A 22,693-nucleotide genomic window follows, 5' to 3' on the forward strand; every position below is an offset into this window, starting at 1 on the left:
CGAATATCCAAGTATAGCATTTCAAGAGCTGAGGAAGCGGCGTGTATGTGGAAAATGTGGAGCGAGCCGCTGGCTGCCATGTGTGGTAATGAAATCGGAATAATTCAATAGAAAGGAAAAAAATGCATAAAAATTATTTTCGTCGGCACTCACTTTTTGCATCTCTGTTTTCTCTTCAGCGCGCTCACAGTTGTTTGGAAAGATAATTGTCATATGAACAATCTACACAGGAGGGGGGGGGGGCAGCAAGGGCAGCTGCACCCCCATTCGAGATTTCTATGTAATACTGTTTAATGACGCAAATACTGTACGATTTCAGAAAGGGATTGATTATAGATAGGACACAAGATTATCTTATTATAGTCAAAACAAAATGATTATATTGAAGATGGAAACGCGGTGTCGTGAAAATTCAAAGCATGAGGGACAAGGTACCCTTGGTCCCCCATCAACACACACACACACACACACACACACACACACACACACACACACCCACACACACACACACACACACACACACACACACACACACACACAGGGAAAACATACTGCGACCTTGTTTAGAAATTTCAGGAGGGAGTATGAATAGGATGAGGAGGAGGAGGAGGAGGAGGAGAAGAAGAAGAAGGAGGAGGAGGAGGAGGAGGAGAACGTGTAATAGGTAACGCCAACTCACCTGACACACAGCGATCTGCATGAGAGCGTCGAAGCCTCCCTCGGGGGTGTCCCGGTTCCCCGATACGATGGTGTCATTCAACTTGGACTGGGAGGAAAAGGGGTGAGAGATAATAATAATAACAACAGTGATGATAATAATAATAATATCAATAATGATAATAATAATAACAACAATCATAATCATAATATGAATAATAATAATAATAATAATAATAATAATAATAATAATAATAATAATAACAATGATAATAATTATAACAATGATAATAATAATGATAATAATAATAATAATAATAATAATAATAATAACAATGATAATAATTATAACAATACTAATAATAATGGTAATAATAATAATAATAATAATAATAATGATAATGATAATAATAATAATAATAACACATTTATTAAGTGCTTAATACGGATGTCTCTAAGCGCACAGTTTACCGGAAAATCCAGTACCGGTAACAAGAGATTAATGGTACACACAACGATGGCGAGTGAGAGATAGGAGAGAGAGCTGAGATGGAGAGGGAAAGGGGAGAGAGAAACGAAATGAAGGTGAAAGAGAAAACAGGAGAAACATTTAAAGAAGAGGGAGGAGAACAGAAATTAGGAGCAGAAGCAGATGAAGGAGGAGGAAAAGAAGACTCGGAAAAAGAGGAAACAACAAAACACCGAAGAAGGAGAGAGATATGAGACAGAGTAAGAGGAAAAGTATACGCGTAATAAGAATTATAATAAAAATAAAAGGAAATTCGGAATCGATGATTAAGGAGAATAAAAGAAGAGGACGCGTGACTGACATTACATATTTATTTATATTGTTAAATGAAAGAAAGATAGGGTGAAGGTTCAGGTGTGAGTTTCTTAAATTTGTCTCCCTCTACAAATTAAATTTGTTAAGATCGCAACTGCTGATCTGTAAATTAACAAACATGTCGGATTATCATTGTTGTTATCATTATCATCGTTACTATCAACTTGCTTACTACCATAACTAGCTCTAAAAGCTGTAACGGAAGAACAAAACGGAACGTGAAATTACCGCGAAGAGAGTGGGGTCCCCGTTGAGAGGCAAGACGTTGTGAAAGCCATGAGATTTGGCACAACCGGAGCACGGTGATAACAACCTGTAAGGAAAAAAGAAGTCGAGGAAATTATGATTTCAGATCTTTCGAAATATTATGCCTCAAAGGTCATCAGCCTACGTTAGTTGCACGTAACAGTAACGACGACAATTCAATGAGTCAACTCATCTCGTCCATCCATGATCAGACTTGCACACAAGTTTGTATTGTGTGTGTGTGTTTGTTTGTTTGTTTGTTTGTTTGTTTGTTTGTTTGTTTGTTTGTTTTGCTTTTTGGGGGGGTGGTTCTGCTGGTATCAGACTTCAATATGACAGACTGACATAGATTGGCGGACGTGAACCATTATAATGTTATAAAAAGATAATGTGAACTTACTCAATCCATACTGTACTTTAATTCTTATTTCATGTATTTGCTGACACGTAAGCCTGACTTCTGCTCAAGTAAGAAAATATAACGATACTCTTCCTTTTTAGTTGACATTACTGTTGTCATTGTCATCTGCTGAACCGTGTCAGAAAGAGCCCAATAAGATGAAAGACTCAACTTGATGACACAACGAGGAGAATGGATGTCTTACATTATCGCCCGTGTCAGTTTAGACACGGAAGAAGTATCATCCCCAAAGAGAACGACCCGACAAACAAACTCTTAAGGATTAGGATTTTCGTTATTTCAAAGTTCCAAGGTTTGTCCTCTGTATGTCATAAAAGCTCTCGCATTGGAAATCAGTGAAAATGCAGGTTCATGGAGAGCCGAAAGTGGAGCTGATTGAAAGCTAGGAAAGCTACGACTTGATGTCAGAAAAAAAAATAGCACATCATCGTCAACAACAACAACAACAATGGGATATCGTCAACAACAACAACAATGGGATCAAGTCAAGAACTTACTTAGCTGGAAGTGTGTTGACGTATGGAAGAACAGTCTTATCGACGAAGGACCCGAAGCCAAGCCGGTAGTCTCGGGTGATTCCTCCAAGAGCCTCCGCTGCAAGGACGGCAGAACAAAATCATGTAAGTGATGTTGAGTGTAATAATCAAATGGTCATTATTTTGTTTTAGTCGGCGCGTTTGGAGTTATTAACATAATTTTTTTTTTATTCGGAAGCGGCACTTTTGTCTTGGAAAAGTGCATGGAGTCCTTCTCCCCCTCCCCCCAAGTTAGAAATAATTTGCAATTCTCGACCAAAACAGATTAAACTTTCAGAATTGTATCAAGTCGCCTCACTTGAACTTGTACCCGCCCCCTCCATGTGTTGATTTCTCACTGTGATAGCCAAACAACACTAAATCCTACTACCATGGCCACAGCTAATCAGCGTTCAGAATTTCATTACGTCGATGTGATACTAGTACTAGTAATCCAATTCCTGTTTTTCACACTGTTACTACCATGACTATAAGGCTTCATGAACACCTTACTGCCGATGGACGTATCGTGATAGACGTGATGCGAACCCGTGACGTCATCATCCAGCTGGCATTGGGACGAGATACAAGAGATTGGGACCACTTTTAGACTTTAATACACAATCACTTAAACAAGCACATCTGATGAAAATAATCATCGCGAATGAAGGCCAGCCGAGCCGGCTGTTAGCCCATATTTGGACGCGTGATATTTCCATGTCTCTATTATGTTGTTTTTGGTGTTTCTTGATTTCTTTTTCCCCGGGGTCTAGAGCCTAAAAAGCAGATATTTCAGTCGAATCGGATGTGGAGAGGAGATTCAATCCGGCTATGATAACCTTGGTCTACCTGCTGAGTTTCATTCTCATTTCTCGGATGGTGGTCTTCAAGTGAGGAAGTCCATTCCGCGATTCAAAACCAAACAACCAAATCTGATGCCTTTTTGAGGCTTCAATTTTCCATATGTGACCCTGCACCTCAAAACAAACAAAAAGTCGCCAGACATGAATTTTTAGTTAAGACCATATTCTGAAAGAGCAGAATTTAAGCTTTAAAACGATGTATAACTCATATCAAATGGACTCTCCTAACCTATCTAAATATTGGAAAGAAAGCACAAACTCAGGAAAAGTGGGAACTGAAAAAAGAGGCTCTGAAGTACAGTGTCTATTCAAGCGCTTAATCTTTACCAAACCGTGCTGGCTGTGCGATGAATGGGACAAAAAAAAACAGGAAGTAAACCACCAGAGTAACAACAATGAAGGGATTATCAGATTAAACTGAAATTAAGCATGCCTCATTAATACATTCTGTCCATAATTAATGCCAACTTTCAAAGCAGTAGCACTATCCTTCAAAAGTTATTAGAGTTGAAAGTGAAGAGTGTGGACAAGGTTTTTCAGAAATGAAAAAGGGATTCTAAAGACACACCTAATCACACTATTCTACCAAAAATATTCGAGATAAACTGCTAAAAAACACACTTTCCTGCCCGTTTTATGATACCAAATTTTAGCATAATGTAAAAGAAGACCCGCTCTTTCAGAAAATATGAAAAAGTCAAGTTCGGCTAGGTTGACCCATTTCACTTATTTTCAGTCCTCGCGCAAAATCTGAGTGTGCGACTTTATGTTCGTTTTGAGGTGCAGGGTCACATATAATGCTGATATAACAAGATTCTGAATGACACCCGGAAATACTGTGTCCTTAATGTTTTATCTGTTTTTATTTTGACTTTATCAGAGAGAGAGAGAGGGGGGGGGGGGTAGAGAGTTATCCATCCTATCTCTGTGCGTCTGTGTCATTTCCTTTCAATGGCGGAATGTTTATTCGGTATTTTAGACCACTTCGGAAAACATTGAACCGGAAGTAGATCATTAACAGCTTGCTACATGGAAAACAATGACTTGGAACACGAACACTACGAGTAAGGTAATAGTGACGCAAGGAGAAATACAGCAGGAAGAATAAAGAACAGGAAAGGGAAGATGGAAATGTGACGGGAATGAAAAAAGAAGGATGAAGAAAGCGAAGAGAAGTATAGGCAGCACCAGATTTTGATAATAACGCAGAAATAGTTGGAGGAGGAAATGAAAGAGAATGATGAGAGAAGAAAATGGGCAAAAGAGGGCACTGCAATGAAGAACAGAAAGAAGAATCGACGGAGAGGAAGAAAAGGGAGGAGAAAAAACAGAAGACGAAGAAGATGAGAAGGAGGAGAAGGGGGAGGAAGAAGAAGACAGGTCGAGCAGGAGAATGAAGAAGTGGAATGAAAGAGAAGGAGAAGGAGGAGGAGAAGAAGAAGAGGAGGAGGAGGAGACAAAGAATAAGAAATTTGCATCAATGTCCGTGACATGTGCTCACACGGCGCCATCTATACCTACCCAGGGTGCTGCCGAGTTCTTTGAGTTTACCCAGATCGTCGCTCATGGAATGGCTGAGATCCATAGTGTAGTAGAGGTCAACCGGGTAGTCCTCGGCCTGACGAACGTACAGCTTGATGGTCGTCTTCTCCGCTGTCCAAGCAAAAGAGGAAAATTTATACGATTCATCAGTTTCTACACACGTCAAAGAAAGAAGACCAGAGTTACATGAGCTAAATGACCGTCGTTCTTTTCTTAAGCAAGTCCGCCAAAATGTTGACTTAATTCGCCAAAGTTTTGACATGATTCACCTAGATACGGCACAGACCATCAAAAGTATGGCATAATTCAAACAATCTGTAATGGTAAGGACAGCAATACTTTATTGTCTTGCCACTCCCAGTGGCAAGATAATAAAGGGGGCAAGAGGGGGGAGGGGGGAAGGAGGGGACCCTGGGACATCGAAGGAACGTCGAATCCCGGATCGCTGGGTCGTGACAGATCCGCGCAACCATACCTACAGTGGGCGCGATTTCCAATCGATTTGAACGTTACCATGGAGATCTTGTGTGGCAGTTGATAAGGAGCGAGTATTCAACCAATATTCAAGCACCATGTTCATTCTATTCTGCACGCAGTTTGCCATACTAGAAACACCTATTCAGTCTGATAGCAAGCACGCGGCTTTCCTTGCCTCTATCTCCCCTCCCCCTCGCACACAAAAGTGATTACTAAATTGGTCGTAAATCAACATTTTACACCCATCATAGTAGCCTTTAGTCATTTGTCTCAGCGCAGACCGAGAATTTTACACGACCCAATGCTCATAACGTCTGCCATAACTCAGGATTTAACTCAGCCAGACACGAAGGCTACAAAAGATAGATGAGATAATCTAAAATTTATAAAGCGCAAACACAATGATTCCGATGCGCTGCGAAGGGCTTCTGATGCGCTTGAAGTAATACAATTTCCCCTCCTTGCTTTGCCAAAAAGATATGTGTCTCGACCTTTACATAGAATAGAAATGTTCAAGGATGTTGACTTTCTTACTTCTAAGGGTTAGTTGTGTCACAAGGGGCTGCACGTAGGCATGCAAAATGTCTGATCTAACGTTATTCACTCAAGAAAAAAACAAATGCATTGCAGCTGCAATTTTAAAGTGAGCATTAAACAAACAGTCATGAAGCAATAATTTTCACCCCACAGGATTACAGTAAATCAAAGATCTCATTTTGATTCCACTTCGCCATTATTACTCCATGAATGCCATACGTATATAGATGTATGCATGCTCATGTAATCATGATATTTTGTGCTGATAACTTCGTGGTGATAATTAGCGGAAACAGCGTGTTGTAAACTACGGTAAGTGTTGCAATCATACCCCGCCCACTGATTTACACAAGAGAACCACTATCCCATCAAGTGTCCAGCAGCTGCGGCTGAATAACGCCCTCATGAAGAATTGCGCACTTTGATCTCCGGGACGGTAGAAGTTCATATCCTATGATCCTACAAATACCCGCTCAATTGCCCCTATTTAGACGTGTGTATTAAAATGAATATCACATAATATTCTCACTCACTTGTTTCACACGTTTCATGAAATGCATTTATCACATACTATCGTCACGTGCTTTGTTTGTACATCAGGGTACCAAAGCAACGTATTTTCGTCTCATTTTGTTCTAAAAACGATACATCGAGAATGGTAAAACATTTAACAAACTCAATATCTAAGACAGTTGCGTTTTTATCTGTATTTCTTTTTTAAATCTCTATCCATCCGTTTACTGGTATCTTTCACCCTATGGGGTCTAGGGCAATTACCCCCTGGGCAATTACCCCGTACCCTTCCCCTGGCCCTAATCCTAATCCTAAACCTAATCATAGCCCTAACACAAAGACCTAACCCTAAACCTAACCCTAACCCTAATGTTTACTCTAACCTTACCACTAATCAGTATTCAGCTGGGGGGTAATTGCCCTCTGGGGGTAATTGCCCGGATACGCCCCTGTGTGAAATCAAATTTTGTTTTACTTGAATAATCTCTCGCGGCTTGAGAAATCATTTAATTCCAAAATATTATTGCTTCAGTGGTGAACAGTAACTGCGGCACATGATGGAGACAACAGACAAGGACATCGCGTTCAAATGCATTCGGCAAGCCAGCGAAAAAAAAAATCATGTCATTCGCTATTCAAAATTATTCTAGCGGTCTGTATCGACCGCGACTTACTTGGTCTGACTTTGATTCTCATCTCTTGAGGCTTGACCTGGACGATCTCATTCAGCGGCGCTCCGGTGTTACTCAACGGGAGATCCTGTGGGAAGATACAGTGAGAGGAGAACGATTAGAACCAGTGTTATGGCTTGTGCTGTCCAGAGACGTAATGCATTCGTAATAGGGAGATTTGGATTTTCGCTGACGCGGACGTTCAAAGTGGAAAAAAACACAAAAAATACCTGTTTTGAGCATGCGCAAAATTGCTTGTCAAAATTGATCTTTTCAATAGCTCCCGTCGTCTTAGTTTTCACTACGCGTTGTGGGCTATTTCTACGTCCGCTCAATTCACGACGTAGAGAGCTAATTGATGCATTGATCAAGTTTATGGGGCTCCGTGTTGATTTTTTATATGTTGCGTTCTCGCGGCGTAATCTAAAGCTACTTTTCAGCACGACGCAGGGAAGAGGAGAACAGTCAACGCAATCGTCTCAAGCGTCCGCGTTGCAAATCTAAAGCTCTCTAATGAGGAGACGACGACTTCGGCAAAAGGGTTAGCTTCTCGAAGAACACCGCCATTTTGTCGAAAAGATGCCCTTTTTCCACTCACGCATGCACAACCCTCAAGCGACAATTTGAATAACACACGGTCGCACACTGAGACACATACACACATACAGATGGTGTGTGCCAAATGATAGGATATTGTGCGTGTGTCGAAATTGCACAAAGCATTCATCTACGCATTTCTTTTTTACTGTTGAATCAACGGAACATCTCTTCCGCAAAATTGATTCAATCAAAGACGGAATATCATATCTTCATCTGGTGCGATACTACCATAAGAAGTGACATAAACTGATGTACGAAGAGTGATGATTATGTTAAGATGGAGAACGGAGAAAAAGAAAATGAGAAAACTGAGAGAGGGATCAAAATTGTAGAGGAAGGAAAGAGAAAGAGGGAGAGATAAATAGGTAGGTAGATAGATAGATAGATAGATAGATAGACAGATAGATAGATAGATAGATAGATAGATTGATAGATAGATAGATAGATAGATAGATAGACTGATCGATAGATAAATAGATCGATAGATCGATCGATCGATCGATAGATAGATAGATAGATAGATAGATAGATCGAACGAGTGAGTGTGAAGAAACAAAGAGAGGGGGAAAAAGGGAAAGAGCAGTAGAGAAAGAGGAGGAGAAGGAGGGAGATAGAGGGGGTGGGGTAGATATTGCCACACTGACATCGAACAAATGACGATAATTTTCTTGGAAAGCCAAAAGACAAGTGTTTAGTAGCAATACGAAAGATACGAATCTACGAACAACGTCGGATACACAAACAAGGCCGCTACCGCGTTAGTATTCCATATAGTCGGAGCAAACACAGCATATGGAATCGGGCATTTCGTGATCAACACAATGCACGGCACACAGGGATGAATGCATCCGAGGATGTAGTTGTCATAGTAACGGGAGACTGCATCTTGTAGCTGATTGCACAGACTTTTTTTTTTTTTAAGGGAGAGACGGCGGGAAATGGTTGGACAAAGGAAAGCGTACACTCGATGCTACGGTTGAGAATGACGTACACGGCAAACATGCAACAAATTGCTATTCTGATGCGAATTTCATGACGGTGAAATTGGCGGGAATGCACTAGGATCGTTCGCGGCGTCGCAATACAAGAATCAGGCATTGTTCTTTTGTTTGACACGGCATGATTCATAATATACGTCATCGCAAAGATGCGCTGCAAGATAAAGACTAACATTATTGCTCAATGTCAGTTTAAGGGACAGAAAATATTGCAATTCATTCTGCCTTGTACAATGCTCTTGTTTGATGCTAAGGGATTGTTTAGATTAAGAAAAATGACAGTGATTACATATTGCGAACGTAGATCCGCAAATGCCGCCTCAGTTTAATGGGCTGATTACCGGGCTGATTAGCGCAATTGTCTGGGCGCATTGAGAATATTGCATCCTTAAATTCTGCCCTGAAACACGAAACACCAAAAATAGATAGAAAATCAGATTTGCTTCATTTTGTGATAATGAGCAGGAGGAGGAATCCTCTATCTCCTCCTTCCCCTCTCCCGATTCTCTTCTTGTCTCCTTAATTTATAATGCACGCGAACAGGTGCACAGAGAATATGCACATACGATGTACGGAAGAGATGTGCGTTCGTAACACCGCAATCGAAAACAATAACAAGACCAATCCAACATCCGCACGTGGTACACATCCTGTGGGTATGTCTTGAACGCGATGAAAGATTATCACATAAGCAGCCCCCTTTTATCCACCGCAACTGTGTGTGTGCTGAGAGGAATAACAAAACCTTAAGCCAACACGTGCAAGGAAGCTTGGCCTTTTCGCTTCCTCCCTTTTTGTCTCCATTTTGTTTTTGTATTATTCTTTCGATCGAGCTCGCATCACATTTTAAAGCATTCCCCTGCGTCATAGCAATCCCCTCACCCCTCCAGTGTCCCCATTTGCAATCGGATCCCCCCTCCGCAACACGCCGCTGTCCAAACAGCCCGCAACCACCCCGCACATCGTCGCCATCACTTATAACCGGGTGAGATCTTGCTCAACTATCGTCAGCTGTAACAGGTCGTTCTGTTATCCCCGTGCTGCGAAAACATATCGTTGACGTTGGCCCGTGATGGCGGAATTTCGTCGCAATGTTTGTTTTCCATTCCCACCCCGCTCTAAAAATGGCATGATTGACCTTTTCTACACTTTACACTCTCTGTTTTGCAATGTGTATGGCTTTTACGTAAGATGAGGAAAAACCGTAGCGTGTTTAATTCCCACATTATTAGCATCCATTGTAACAAAATTACATCTGCGCTCAATACAATTACAAGTAGAAGTAGAAGTAATAGGCCTTGCAGTAACAGTAGTAGTAGGATATAGTACTATTGTGGCATCAGCAGTAGAAGTAAAAATAGTATGCCTAGTAGTAGTAGTAGTAGTAGTAGTAGTGGCATCAGCAGTAGAAGTAGTAGGCCTTGCAGTAGCAGTAATAGTAATGGTAGTAGTATAACAATAATATAAAAACAAGGAGGTACAAGGCAAGGCTCGTCTAGTAAGCCTATCTCCTTGGTATAAGCAGTAACTGGTGCATTATGACCAGGAGATATTATAGCAGTGTAAACAACATCTCGTTATTTCTTTACTTCTCAGATTTCATCTCGTATATATCTTCGATTTCATCAGCACGCGCGCTCTTTATTTCACGACGGACACTGTTCACACCTCGAGGATTTATTCGCATTAGCAGTGGGCTGGCTATGCCTTCGTTTTGTTGCATATACATGTATATCCGAGCATATCCGAGTGTTCTTACAGTCTCAAGAAGGACTCGCAAGCTCTGTGCTCAGGAAGCGCTCGTTCGGGACTGCATCTTTATCTTCTTCCCTCACACCTGCGTCTCTTTCGCAAGGGTTTGACGCTCGAGCTGCGTGGATTAATCCATCACCGACGGAGGTATATTTTTGCCGTGCCAAACCGAGGTGCCAATATCAGCGTCCATCTATCAGCCGTAAGAGGCGGGACAAAAAAAAAAAAACTCTGGTTGTCGTCGCCATCACTGGGTCTTCGAGGGTTTGTCACCTGCAGTTATCTCCCCTTTGCGTTACTGTTGCTGTTTGGTTTTTTCCTCTATTCCGTTCTCGCACTTTTTATCTCCTTTTCTATCTATCTATCTATCTATCTATCTCTGTTTATGTATTTTTCTCCTCTCTTTCATTCACACAAACACACACACGAACACATACAGATATACTCGTTTATCTATCTATCTGTGTATCTATATCTATCTGTATATATTATATATATGTGTGTATAGAGAGAGATGAGAGAGAGAGAGAGAGAGAGAGAGAGAGAGAGAGAACATACGACAGATGGAAAGTGAAAGGAAGGAAGGGAAAAAGAGAAATTCAATTTCGCTAAAAACATAGTGCCACTTGAGTGTAAGCTTACTAACGCTTTCGATGTGTTAAGCGTCCAACAACAATCACTTCAAAAACAGGTGTGACTCCCTTGCCCATTCATTGGGTTACTTCGGTCAAGTGCTACTTTGGTGGACGCATGAATGTGCTTCAGCATAATATTTTGCGCACGCTCTCGATCACTCGATTTATCAACAAAGTTTTGCCTCTTCGTACGTGATGCCCACGTGTCCTCCTGCTGTCGAAATTCCCTATAGATTGGAAATCAATCTATAAGATCGTGATGAGGGACCAATCCAAAATTGCAATGGGAAAAAAGATTGACTTCTAAATCTACTAGATTGAGATTTTCCACTCTTATTTGGGATTTCTCTCTCATCTCAATCTAAAGAATTATTATTTTAGGGAGTGCCTGCAAGTCTGTCCTGTTTTCAGTGAGGAAAGCTAAGCAGCCAAGGGATGGAATATACTTTCTCAAACTCGTGTAACGTTATACAAGTTAACAAGACCAAGACCTTAAAGGGACGGCATAGTTTTGGTTGAGACCTGGTTTCAGATTTCTAACTTTTTGTGTGTGTGAGATTATGGGAAACATGACAGAGCATGTAATTTCAAAGAAATTCAATGTTTATTTGAAGAAAATTGTCTTGAGATGGCTGAGATATCCAAAACAAGCGATATAAGGTGGGACCTACCTTTTGTTAGTATATCTTTGTTTCACTTCATTTTATGGATATCTCAGCCATTTCAAAACCGCTTTTTATCAAATAAACTTTGAATGACTCTTAGAATGGTATGCTCTGTAATATTTCATAAGTGGTTTCTCAGTATCTTGCTAAAAGTTAAATGCTCATTCCTCATCCACACCAATACTATCACAATCCCTTTACGTCATAAACATTCATATAAATTATCTACTTTCTGGTATCAGTACCCGGCACTATGTAAATGCTCTGAAAAATTTCATCCAGAGCGTACTACTACTACTACTACTACTGTAAGTATAGTTGTGGTCGATTGCAAGAATTCCAAGCAGACAAATGTTTTTACGGGAATGTCGCAATGTACTTTATTAGGGATCGCAATCAGACACACCTTCTCTCTCTCTCTCTCTCTCTCTTTCTTTCCCTATCCTTCGTTCCGTCTGGTAACAATGTGTGTAATTCCTTCTATTCTGTCACTCTTTCTGTTGTACTCCTCGTACACTCTGTTACCTTGGTACTCATTCGGTGTTACATTCCGTGAAAACTGGAATTTCAAAAGCAAACACAACAACTGCAATTATTGCATATGAATTATGCTATGCAAAATATTAACACATAAGTGAAACACTGTACATGCCTACAACACTGCTTCGTTTACAGATACTGAGATACGTGTAGACTTATGCCTATAACTTTCTCACTGTGTGCAATACTGATGCAATGTGATATTCCTTTGATTAGCCAGTACTCAAACATACACTTGTGTGTAACTAATCATTCTCTTAACCTTCAGAAGCAGAAGCCTTGGCAGGAGCTATTCATGCAAGCAACAATTACATTCTCCGTGCTATTAATCATTAAGAATGCCTCTTCATATTCATACAGGTATAACACATCATACACAGAACCTAGTAGAAATTCTACTAGCTACTTTACCCTTTAGTGTAGCCCTGGGCCTACAGTACAAATACTTCGATCCATCAATACAATTACTCTTTGCATGTAACTATTGTTAAGTATCTGAAGATTTCACACAAAAAGTCTCCAAACAACATATCACTAATCACAGTATGCAATCAGTTACAATCAACCAGGCAGCCTTATGCACTGTAAAACAACTTCGGTACTCAGTTCTAGCAATGCATCTGTATGCTACATATACACAATAGTTACTGAGCAACTGTCATTTGACCCTATTCAGAGTGCATGCAATGGCAACTTGAATCGTGCAACTTTCACAGACAGTAGAAATGTAGTGACTTTCTGGAGAAATGTGTGTTCAAGTTCAACAATACTGATCTCATTTTCTGCATACACGTAGTACATCACAAAATAACACAGTAAACTCTTAGTAACAAACCTCTTTGCCTCCTTCACAGGTTCTTCAACTCAAAGGCATTAAAAATGCAAGAAACTGATGAAGTTTTCTTCCACAAAGTAACTTAGGTGTGAAGATACAACAGCCATCATCTTCATCTGGCCTCTTTGTGTGTCCTTGTATGTGTCCAAGACAATGAAGGTGTAACATTAATGTGCAGCACATGATGTATACACAAATTTTATATACACATACATACATACTACAAAGTGTAGCTCATCATTACTTGTTGTGTGCATTCAAGGTCATCTCAATGTCATTGCTAGTCTTTGTTTCCAGACTGAAGTTGTGATTAATGAACTATTCCAATGAACACTCATTACAACTACTACTACTGCTACTACTACTACTACTACTACTAATAATAATAATAATACTAATACTAATACTACTTCTACTTCTACTACTACTACTACTACTACTTCTATAATGATGATGATAAGGATGATAATGAAAATTAAAATAAAAATAAGAATAATAATCATCATCATCATAGTCATCATCATCATCATCATCATGCATTATTGTCATAATGATAACAACATCGATAGAAAAACAATGATAGCAACAATAACTATAACGTTACCCGTGGAGTTTCTTTAACGGTTTCTGGGTTTGTTATATTTGTGCATCCTCCACTTTGTAACTGTTGAAGTGTATCACATTGGCGACCAGTGAAGACCTGCAATAAGTAAAATAAAACAGAGAGAAGAGATAATTTGGGTTACCATGGTTACATAAACACGTGCCTATTGATGTATTTTAAGTAATAGTGTGGCTTCCATGCCCTTTGTCAGTGCCCATTTACCGCTGATTCCTGTAAACAATGTAAAATTTCTTCAAATTGAATCAGACTACGAACAGCGTAATCTTGACGATTATGTCGCACTGTTATGTTGGTAGAAAGCAAATTGCCATCATGGTATTTGTTTGCTTACTTGTTTGTTCATTGTTGTTGTTGTTGGTTTTTTTTTTTTTGGTGAACAATGAATCATCGATATCAATGCCAGCATCAATACAAACATTAATTATAATACCTATAGTATACAAATGATGCACAGGATAGAGTGCGTTAGTGGAGGGTTTCACAATTGTAAATACCCTCGAGTGCGCTGCATCTCCACTAACGCCACGAAATAATCCTGTGCATCATTTGTTTTATAAAATGGGTCGAAAACTAACAGCATTTTTCACGTACCTTTGTGGGTCAATACCAGTCAGCTACATGTAGCACTCGCTCGAGAGAGTCGAGTCAAGCACGTCGCACTCGGAAATCCCGCACATGTAAGTACTGTACGTATAAGAGTATGATGGGGGTTGGGTTTCCGGACACTTGAGTTCGCGCATGAAAACTTACCTATTTTACATAGAATATGCACCCTTTACCTCAAAGACTTCATATAGACTCCTCATATACTAGACAACATACTCTGAAAACGGCGTGAGAATTAACCTGCTAAATCGTTGGATTTCCCCTTCAAAGTGACTCCATGTACGCGTCCGGTCCCACAACGCTTGGTCATACTGTATACGTACGCCACATAATAGCCGGGTTCACACGTACACCAATTAGCGGGATACAAATCTCGAGATTTGCATCGCGATCGTCATCCCGAGTTTTTTGCTCGTGTGGACAGAAAAACCCCAAAAATTAGCGGGATGAGCATCGCGATGCTAATCCCAAGAAATCTTGCGCTGGTTCGTCAATTAGCGGGATAATTGGCCCCGCGCTGGTACGTGTGAACGGTCGGGATTAGAATCTCGAGTTTTTATATCCCATCATGCAATGCACACATCATAACAGCGAGGCCTCTGCGAAGATGTCCTTCACCTCTTTGGAGCACAACAACAACAGCGCGCGAACCACACCACTGACGCGTAAAAGACAATGGACAAAGGTAAGTGCGCGCAGGCAGTGATAGAGAAGGGCGCTGTGTGACCCAGTTTGCAGGCTTTGCTGTTATCTCTATCGGCAATTAGCGGGATAATTCGGTACGTGTGGACGCTCGCCAAATTAGCGGGATACCGATCGCGATCGCTATCCCGCTAATTTGGTACGTGTGGACGCTCGCAAAAAAAAAAAAAAAAAAACTCGGGATGTGCATCGCGATCGTCATCCCGCTATTTTGTACGTGTGAACCCGGCTAATAGCCGGGTTCACACGTACACCAATTAGCGGGATACAAATCTTGAGATTTGCATCGCGATCGTCATCCCGAGTTTTTTGCACGTGTGGACAGAAAAAACCCGAAAATTAGCGGGATAATCATCGCGATGCTAATCCCAAGAAATCTTGCGCTGGTTCGTCAATTAGCGGGCCCCGCGCTGGTACGTGTGAACGGTCGGGATTAGAATCTCGAGTTTTTACATCCCATCATGTAATGCGCACATCACAACAGCGAGGCCTCTGCGAAGAGGTCCTTCACCTCTTTGGAGTACAACAACAACAGCGCGCGAACCACACCACTGACGCGTAAAAGACAATGGACAAAGGTAAGTGCGCGCAGGCAGTGATAGAGAAGGGCGCTGTGTGACCCAGTTTGCAGGCTTTGCTGTTATCTCTATCGGCAGTTAGCGAAATAATTTGGTACGTGTGGACGCTCGCCAAATTAGCGGGATACCGATCGCGATCGCTATCCCGCTAATTTGGTACGTGTGGACGCTCGCAAAAAAACTCGAGATGTGGATCGCGATCGTCATCCCGCTATTTTGTACACTCGGAAATCCCGCACATATATAAGTACTGTACGTATAAGAGTATCGTTAATACGTACGCCACACATGTTATGCACACAAGAAAGGCCGGCCGGCAGCCCGAACTAGAAGTTGTTTACAGGATTGACAGCGCGTATAGTAGCGCGCGACGCACTTGTAACAACTGATTGAGTGCGCACTGGTACTGCAGTGCAATGGTACTAAAGTAATCAAAGCCCACGTGACTCATTTCAGCGCTTCCTATTGGCTACACATGTATGTTCTTGAACCCATTTTATAATAAATAGTAAATAGGCATTATAATCATAATTACACACAAAAAATTACCCGAGTCACTTGACTCATTTTAGGTCAAATCTACTGAGTCATTGCTGTTGTGACACACCTTTTAAGTTCTTCTGAGTAAAAAGACTCGTTTTCCCGAATCTAACGAGTAAAATGACGCACACCGAATTACAATAATGAGCCACGAAATCGATGACTCATATTGCATCATCTCTATTTGACTCAGTAACTGTTATAAATGAGTCAACCGACTCATTTTATGTGACATGTGAGTCCAGTTATAATCGATTATAATCGATCATGTAATAACTTCAAGCAAAAGAATTAACTATTTTTCAGAAAATGTTTTCTGAAATTTCTGATTTTGTCGCGGATGGTAAATTGCATAATTTTTAAATATTTATAATTTCATATAATTTATGAAATATTCAGCTCTGTTATCAGAACAGAAGTCTTGAATAAATTGATAGAAAATATATTTCAAAACAGTAACCACATACATAAATACAATTTTACGACATGGGTATATATTAGAAGCATTGTCTCGTGATGTGTAGTTAGGTGTTAGGATTAAGTTAAGAGTAGGTTAGGAATAGCTAGTTACGAGTAGGATTATAGGCTACCACAAGATATAGGATCTGATTCCTATACTCCGTCTACGGTCGTGCTGCATGCGTAGGTCAGCGACTGGATCAGTATGCTGAACAAGAGACGTTTCAATCATTTTGCGTTTCGATTCTCGCACAGTGAGTCGCTTGACTCAGCATACTGAGTCACTTGACTCATTTAGTGACTTTACTGAGTAAAAAGACTCAATATTTGGCAAAAGTGTGTTTATACCAACAAACTGAGGACTTTAAAAAATACTCTAAATTAGTAAGCGCGAGTGAGCTGAAATTTGTATATTTCCGCGGCATCATCACGATTTGTTCTTAACTCTTTTTTTATACATTTTGGCGAGCGAGCGCAGCGAGCGAGCCGAAAAATTTGTATTTCAGCTAACAAAACATGGAATTCTTGTCAATTTTTGCTTATCAAATTTTACAATTCTAATAAAGATATAGTGACGGCCTTATAGATAACGATTAATACCAACAAACTGAGGACTTAGAAAAACTACTCTAAATTAGTACGCGCGAGTGAGCCGAAATGTGTATATTTCCGCGGCATCATCACGATTTGTTCTTATCTCTTTTTAAAATAAATTTTGGCGAGCGAGCGCAGCGAGCGTGCCGAAAATTTTTGTATTTCAGCTAACAAAACATGGAATTCTTGTCATTTTTTGCTTATTAAATCTTACTATTCTAATCAAGATATAGTGACGACGATAACGATTTATACCAACAAACTGAGGACTTTAAAAAATACTCTAAATTAGTACGCGCGAGTGAGTCGAAATTTGTATATTTCTGCGTCATCATCACGTTTTGTTCTTATCTCTTTTTTTGGGATAAATTTTGGCGCGAGCGAGCGCAGCGAGCGAGCCGAAAAACTTTGTATTTCAGCTTACAAAACATGAAATTCTTGTCACTTTTTGCTTATTAAATCTTACAATTCTTACGAGATATAGTGACGACCCAAACTGAAGACTTTAAAAAATACTCTAAATTAGTACGAGCGAGTGAGCCGAAATTTGTATATATCCGCGTCATCATTACGTTTTGTTCTTATCTTGTTTGTTTTGGGTTGTTTGGGGGTTTTTCTGCTCCCCCAACCCCCCCCCCCCCCGTATGTTCGAAACCGTTGGCGCTTTCTTTTGATCCAATTGGCGATCGCTTCAGAACGAAAGAAATGGCAGCCGCTGCTCCGTGAAACATTTGCCTGCTAAATATAACACCACACGGACAAACTGAAGACTCACGCAAATGAGTCATTTGACTCAGCTGTTTGACTCAGCTGTTTCACTACTGGGTCAAGTGACTCAGTAAGCGTGAGTAAAAAGACTCAATATTTGGCAAAAGTGTGTCACCTCACGGACAAACTGAAGACTCACGCAAATGAGTCATTTGACTCAGATTTTTTTTTGTGTGTGTGTGTGTACTATCAACACCAAAATCAATAATCTGAGAACATGAATTATTGACTTCAATAGTCGTGAGAAGTTTATGTCAACCAGCAATCTCGGAACAATCCCTGGCAGCAGTTGTCATATCAGTCGCCACAATATCCATTACGAATGATTAGCCCAGTGAAATTCCCACCAAAAATAAGAAAACTAAATCTAACAAAATCTAGAATTTCCATGCTGGGAGAAAGTGAAAGCTGTTGTGTGACCTATTCCGCAATCAAACCGGTACAAGGCTGATAACTATAGCTATATCCATTCCGGAAGAAGAAGTGGGAAAAGTACCAGAAATATACAGAAAGCACCAGAGTACAATATTACAGAGAGAAAAAAAAATATCAGACCAAAAAATATTTACTTACGTCTGTCGTACACCAAGCACAGTTTGGGTTGACTGAAATACAAGCCCCGCAGTCTTGAGCTCCTTGACATATGGAACTGAGCTCTTCTGCCGCTGGGAAGGGAAAGGAACATCAAAAAGGAGAATTAAAAGACATACTGAAGTATAAATTGTTAATATTAAACATGATGTCATTACAATTCAAATCTCTAACCCCTAAGGAACTACTGCACTGGCTGATTACAAGGCTGGTGAATACACTATCACGTAATGTTCCACGGAAGTACCAGTCCACATCACCTTTGATAATTATCTTGATATAAATTAGCAACATTATACCTCAGCCATCGCTGGGATAAACATGGCGACGTGATAACGGGATATATCATACAAAAAATTTATGTATGCAGCAAGTACAGGTACCTATATTATTTGCTAACATGTGCACAATAATTCTTATGTTCTCTAACGGAATAACAACATTGTGTAAGGAAATACCTAACGAACGCCAACAATAACCATATGACCGATAACTTGTATATATACGCCTACTTTGACAGTTGTTTAAAAGTTCGAACTTCATGATTTGAAAAGCTTTGTTTCGAGTAGGTTTCGAGTGGATCAATGCCACGTCGGGACAAATAACCTCGCTCCCCGAATATCATGCCAGTATTTTCTCCTGATGGAATATCCAATGTCTTCTGTGCTCCGCCAGTCAGTTTATACCATGTACAAATAATATGTCATTCGTGCGGTAGATATCCATTATCAGCTTTGCTGTCGCGTAGTAAAGTTATCTCCTTATGGACTGTTTACTTGATAAGTTTTTTTTTTCTTTATATGTGACCCTGCACCTCAAAACAAACAAAAAGTCGCCACACATGAATTTTTAGTTAAGACCATATTCTGTCCATAATTAATGCCAACTTTCAAAGCAGTAACACTATCCTTTCAAAAGTTATTAGAGTTGAAAATGAAGAGTGTGGACAAGGTTTTTCAGAAATGAAAAAGGGATCCTAAAGACACACCTAATCACACTATATTCTATCAAAAATGTTCGAGATAAACTGCTAAAAAACACACTTTCCTGCCCGTTTTATGATACCAAATTTTAGCATAATGTAAAAGAAGACCCGCCCTTTCAGAAAATATGAAAAAGTCAAGTTCGGCTAGGTTGACCCATTTCACTTTATTTGTAGTCCTCACGCAAAATCAGTGTGTGCGACTCTATGTTCGTTTTGAGGTGCACGGTCACATATATGCCTTGTTGTTCATGATGTTTTCGCTGTCAAATCTTTTAAACCTTCCAAAAATAAAACAACAATCCATGCAACAGACGTCAAACTCACGTCACGCCTCGCCCGACGAATTAACGAAATCATCAATCTACACACACAAAAAAAATCTGAGTCAAATGACTCATTTGCGTGAGTTTTCAGGTTTGTCCGTGAGGCGACATACTTTTTCCAATCATTGAGTCTTTTCACTCACGCTTACTGAGTCACTTGACTCAAAAAAAAAAAACTGAGTCACTTGACTCAGTAGTGAAACAGTTGAGTCAAACAGCTGAGTCAAATGACTCATTTGCGTGAGTCTTCAGTTTGTCCGTGTGGTGACACACTTTTGCCAAATATTGAGTCTTTTTACTCAGTAAAGTCACTAAATGAGTCAAGTGACTCAGTATGCTGAGTCAAGTGACTTACTGTGTGAGAATCGAAACGCAAAATGATTGAAACGTCTCTTGTTCAGCATGCTGATCCAGTCGCTGACCTACGCATGCAGCACGACCGTAGACGGGGGTAGGGAATCAGATCCTATATCTTGTGGTAGCCTACAATCCTATCCCTAACCTATTCCTAACCTACTCTTAACTTATTCCTAGTACCTAACTACGGTTCTAGGAACAGTACCCCCTGGAAAACCACCCTCCGGATAACTACCACCCGGATAATTACCCCCCAGGACAATTCCCCCCTAGGGCAACTACCCCCCGGACAACTACCCTCCAAGGGCAATTACCCTCCAGGGTAATTACCCCCTAGGACAACTACCCCCCGGACAACTACCCTCCTAGGGCAATCACCCCCAGGGCAATTTCCCCTTAGGAAAACTACCCCCTGGATAACTACCCCTCGGATAACTACCCCTGGATAACTACCCCCTCGGATAACTACCCCCTGGATAACTACCCCCCGGAAAACTACCCCCTGGGTAACTACCCCCCGGAGAACTACCCCCTGGATAACTACCCCCCGGAGAACTACCCCCTGGGTAACTACCCCCCGGAGAACTACCCCCTGGGTAACTACCCCCAGGATAACTACCCCCGGATAACTAACCCCCGGATAACTACCCCCCGGATAATTACCCCTTGGATAATTACCCCCCGGATAATTACCCCCGGATAATCACCCCCCCCCCCCCCCCCCGGATAATTACCCTCCGGATAACTACCCCCCCCCCCCCGATAATTACTACTAGGATAATTATCCCCAGGTTAATTACCCCCTCCTCCGATAACTAGACCCCAGATAACTTCCACCCGATAACTACACCCTTCGATAACTTCCCATGGATGATTACCCCGGATAAGCAAGCCTACAACTCCCCCTCCCCTATAACTATCAAGACGAAAATTACCCCCAGGACAGTGCACCACGCCAATTACCCCCTGGGTAACTACCTCCCGGGTCATTGCCCCCCCCCCCCCATCTTACCTTTAATAAAAAGAATATCATTACTACAGGAAACGAAGTTCTTTGTATTATTTGCCAGGAATCACGGAGATGCCATACTGATACATCATTTTATGAAAACAACATCTTAAAGATTTACGATTTGTATCGTTTGCACTTAGGACAATTTATGTAAAAGCTTAATTTCTCCCTCTGTATTTTGACTCTATGTTCATAAAAAAACGAAGCTGTCCCTTCATATCCTACCCGGTAATCCAGTAAATGTCAATGCCTTTAACCAAACTATTTTCGCTAAATCTGTATTTTCTTTTACTGTTCCGAAATTTCGGATTTCTCTTGATAGTATAGTATAAAAGAAGTTTTAAGTTTGAATGCCTTTACCATTGAACTAAAGACATTTTGAAGAAATGTTACTCTTCAGAATGAGTTAAACTTTTTGCAATATTTTTTTAACCACAATTGTCTATCGTTTACCACAACTCCATGTAACACTTCTTTATTTTGAGGAGCTTATATCTCATGCCTCACGTGCCCTGGTTTTGACCCATCATCTTCCTCTTCCCTCTCGCTTTTCTCTGTCCACCGTGAAGGTAGTCTATTCCTGTCATTCATAACTCACCTTTCCTCTTTCTCTCATTACAAGGGATTTATCTCGTGTGTGTTCATGTGCAGTGCACTCCCGTTAAAACGAAATGCTCAGGACCGGCAGTTTTTTTTTTTTTTCGTTTTAACGAAATTTCGTTGTAACCGAACAAATATAATATGCAATGTATAACGAAAAGAAGGAAACCACGCATAAAAAATTCTGTTTGTTGAATCCTCATCATACGCTGGAAAGCTATGTGAAATGGGAGAATACCTTTTTAATTTCGTTTAAATATTACATTTTAAAAAGAGCATAAAGTTGTTTGTGTTGTCACACATGTGTAGAAAATGACGGTGTAGGATTTGGTTACAGTTCGCTATTCCAAAGGTTCTTTTCTTACTAAAGTACGTTACTCCGAAGACTCCTTATTCCGAAGTTTCGCCATTCCCGGGATTCCGATGGTTTGTTTATGTGAAGGTTCGCATTTCCGCAGAATCATTATTCCGAAAGTTCATAATTTAGATCAAAATAATATATTGTTCATTTTCCGAAGGTTCGTTGATCTGAAAATGAAATGAGGTTCGTCATTCTGAATGTTTATAAATCAAAAAAAGAAAAAGGTTCACTAGTCAGAAAGTCCGTTGTTCCGAAGGCTTTTTCATCCGAAAATGAAATAA

General features: G+C 40.5%; 1 protein-coding gene across 2 annotated transcripts in view; it reads right to left on the reverse strand.

Annotated features, from left to right (window-relative positions):
• The window catches only part of LOC139743595 (integrin beta-1-like), a 159,792-nt gene that overhangs the window by 16,598 nt on the left and 120,501 nt on the right, over nt 1–22,693 (reverse strand). For both annotated transcript variants that reach the window (XM_071654080.1, XM_071654073.1), the window contains exons 3-9: nt 18,757–18,848; nt 13,916–14,011; nt 7,290–7,374; nt 5,068–5,199; nt 2,666–2,762; nt 1,730–1,814; nt 680–766 (exon numbers count right to left, since the gene is read on the reverse strand). In XM_071654080.1, coding sequence (XP_071510181.1) covers nt 680–766; nt 1,730–1,814; nt 2,666–2,762; nt 5,068–5,199; nt 7,290–7,374; nt 13,916–14,011; nt 18,757–18,848 — 674 coding nt within the window. The remainder of the gene's footprint in view (nt 1–679; nt 767–1,729; nt 1,815–2,665; nt 2,763–5,067; nt 5,200–7,289; nt 7,375–13,915; nt 14,012–18,756; nt 18,849–22,693) is intronic.

Source organism: Diadema antillarum, unplaced genomic scaffold (genome assembly GCF_040938485.1).
Source record: "Diadema antillarum isolate AM-2024a unplaced genomic scaffold, OU_Dant_1.0 scf00000034, whole genome shotgun sequence".
Lineage (NCBI taxonomy): Eukaryota > Metazoa > Echinodermata > Echinoidea > Diadematoida > Diadematidae > Diadema > Diadema antillarum.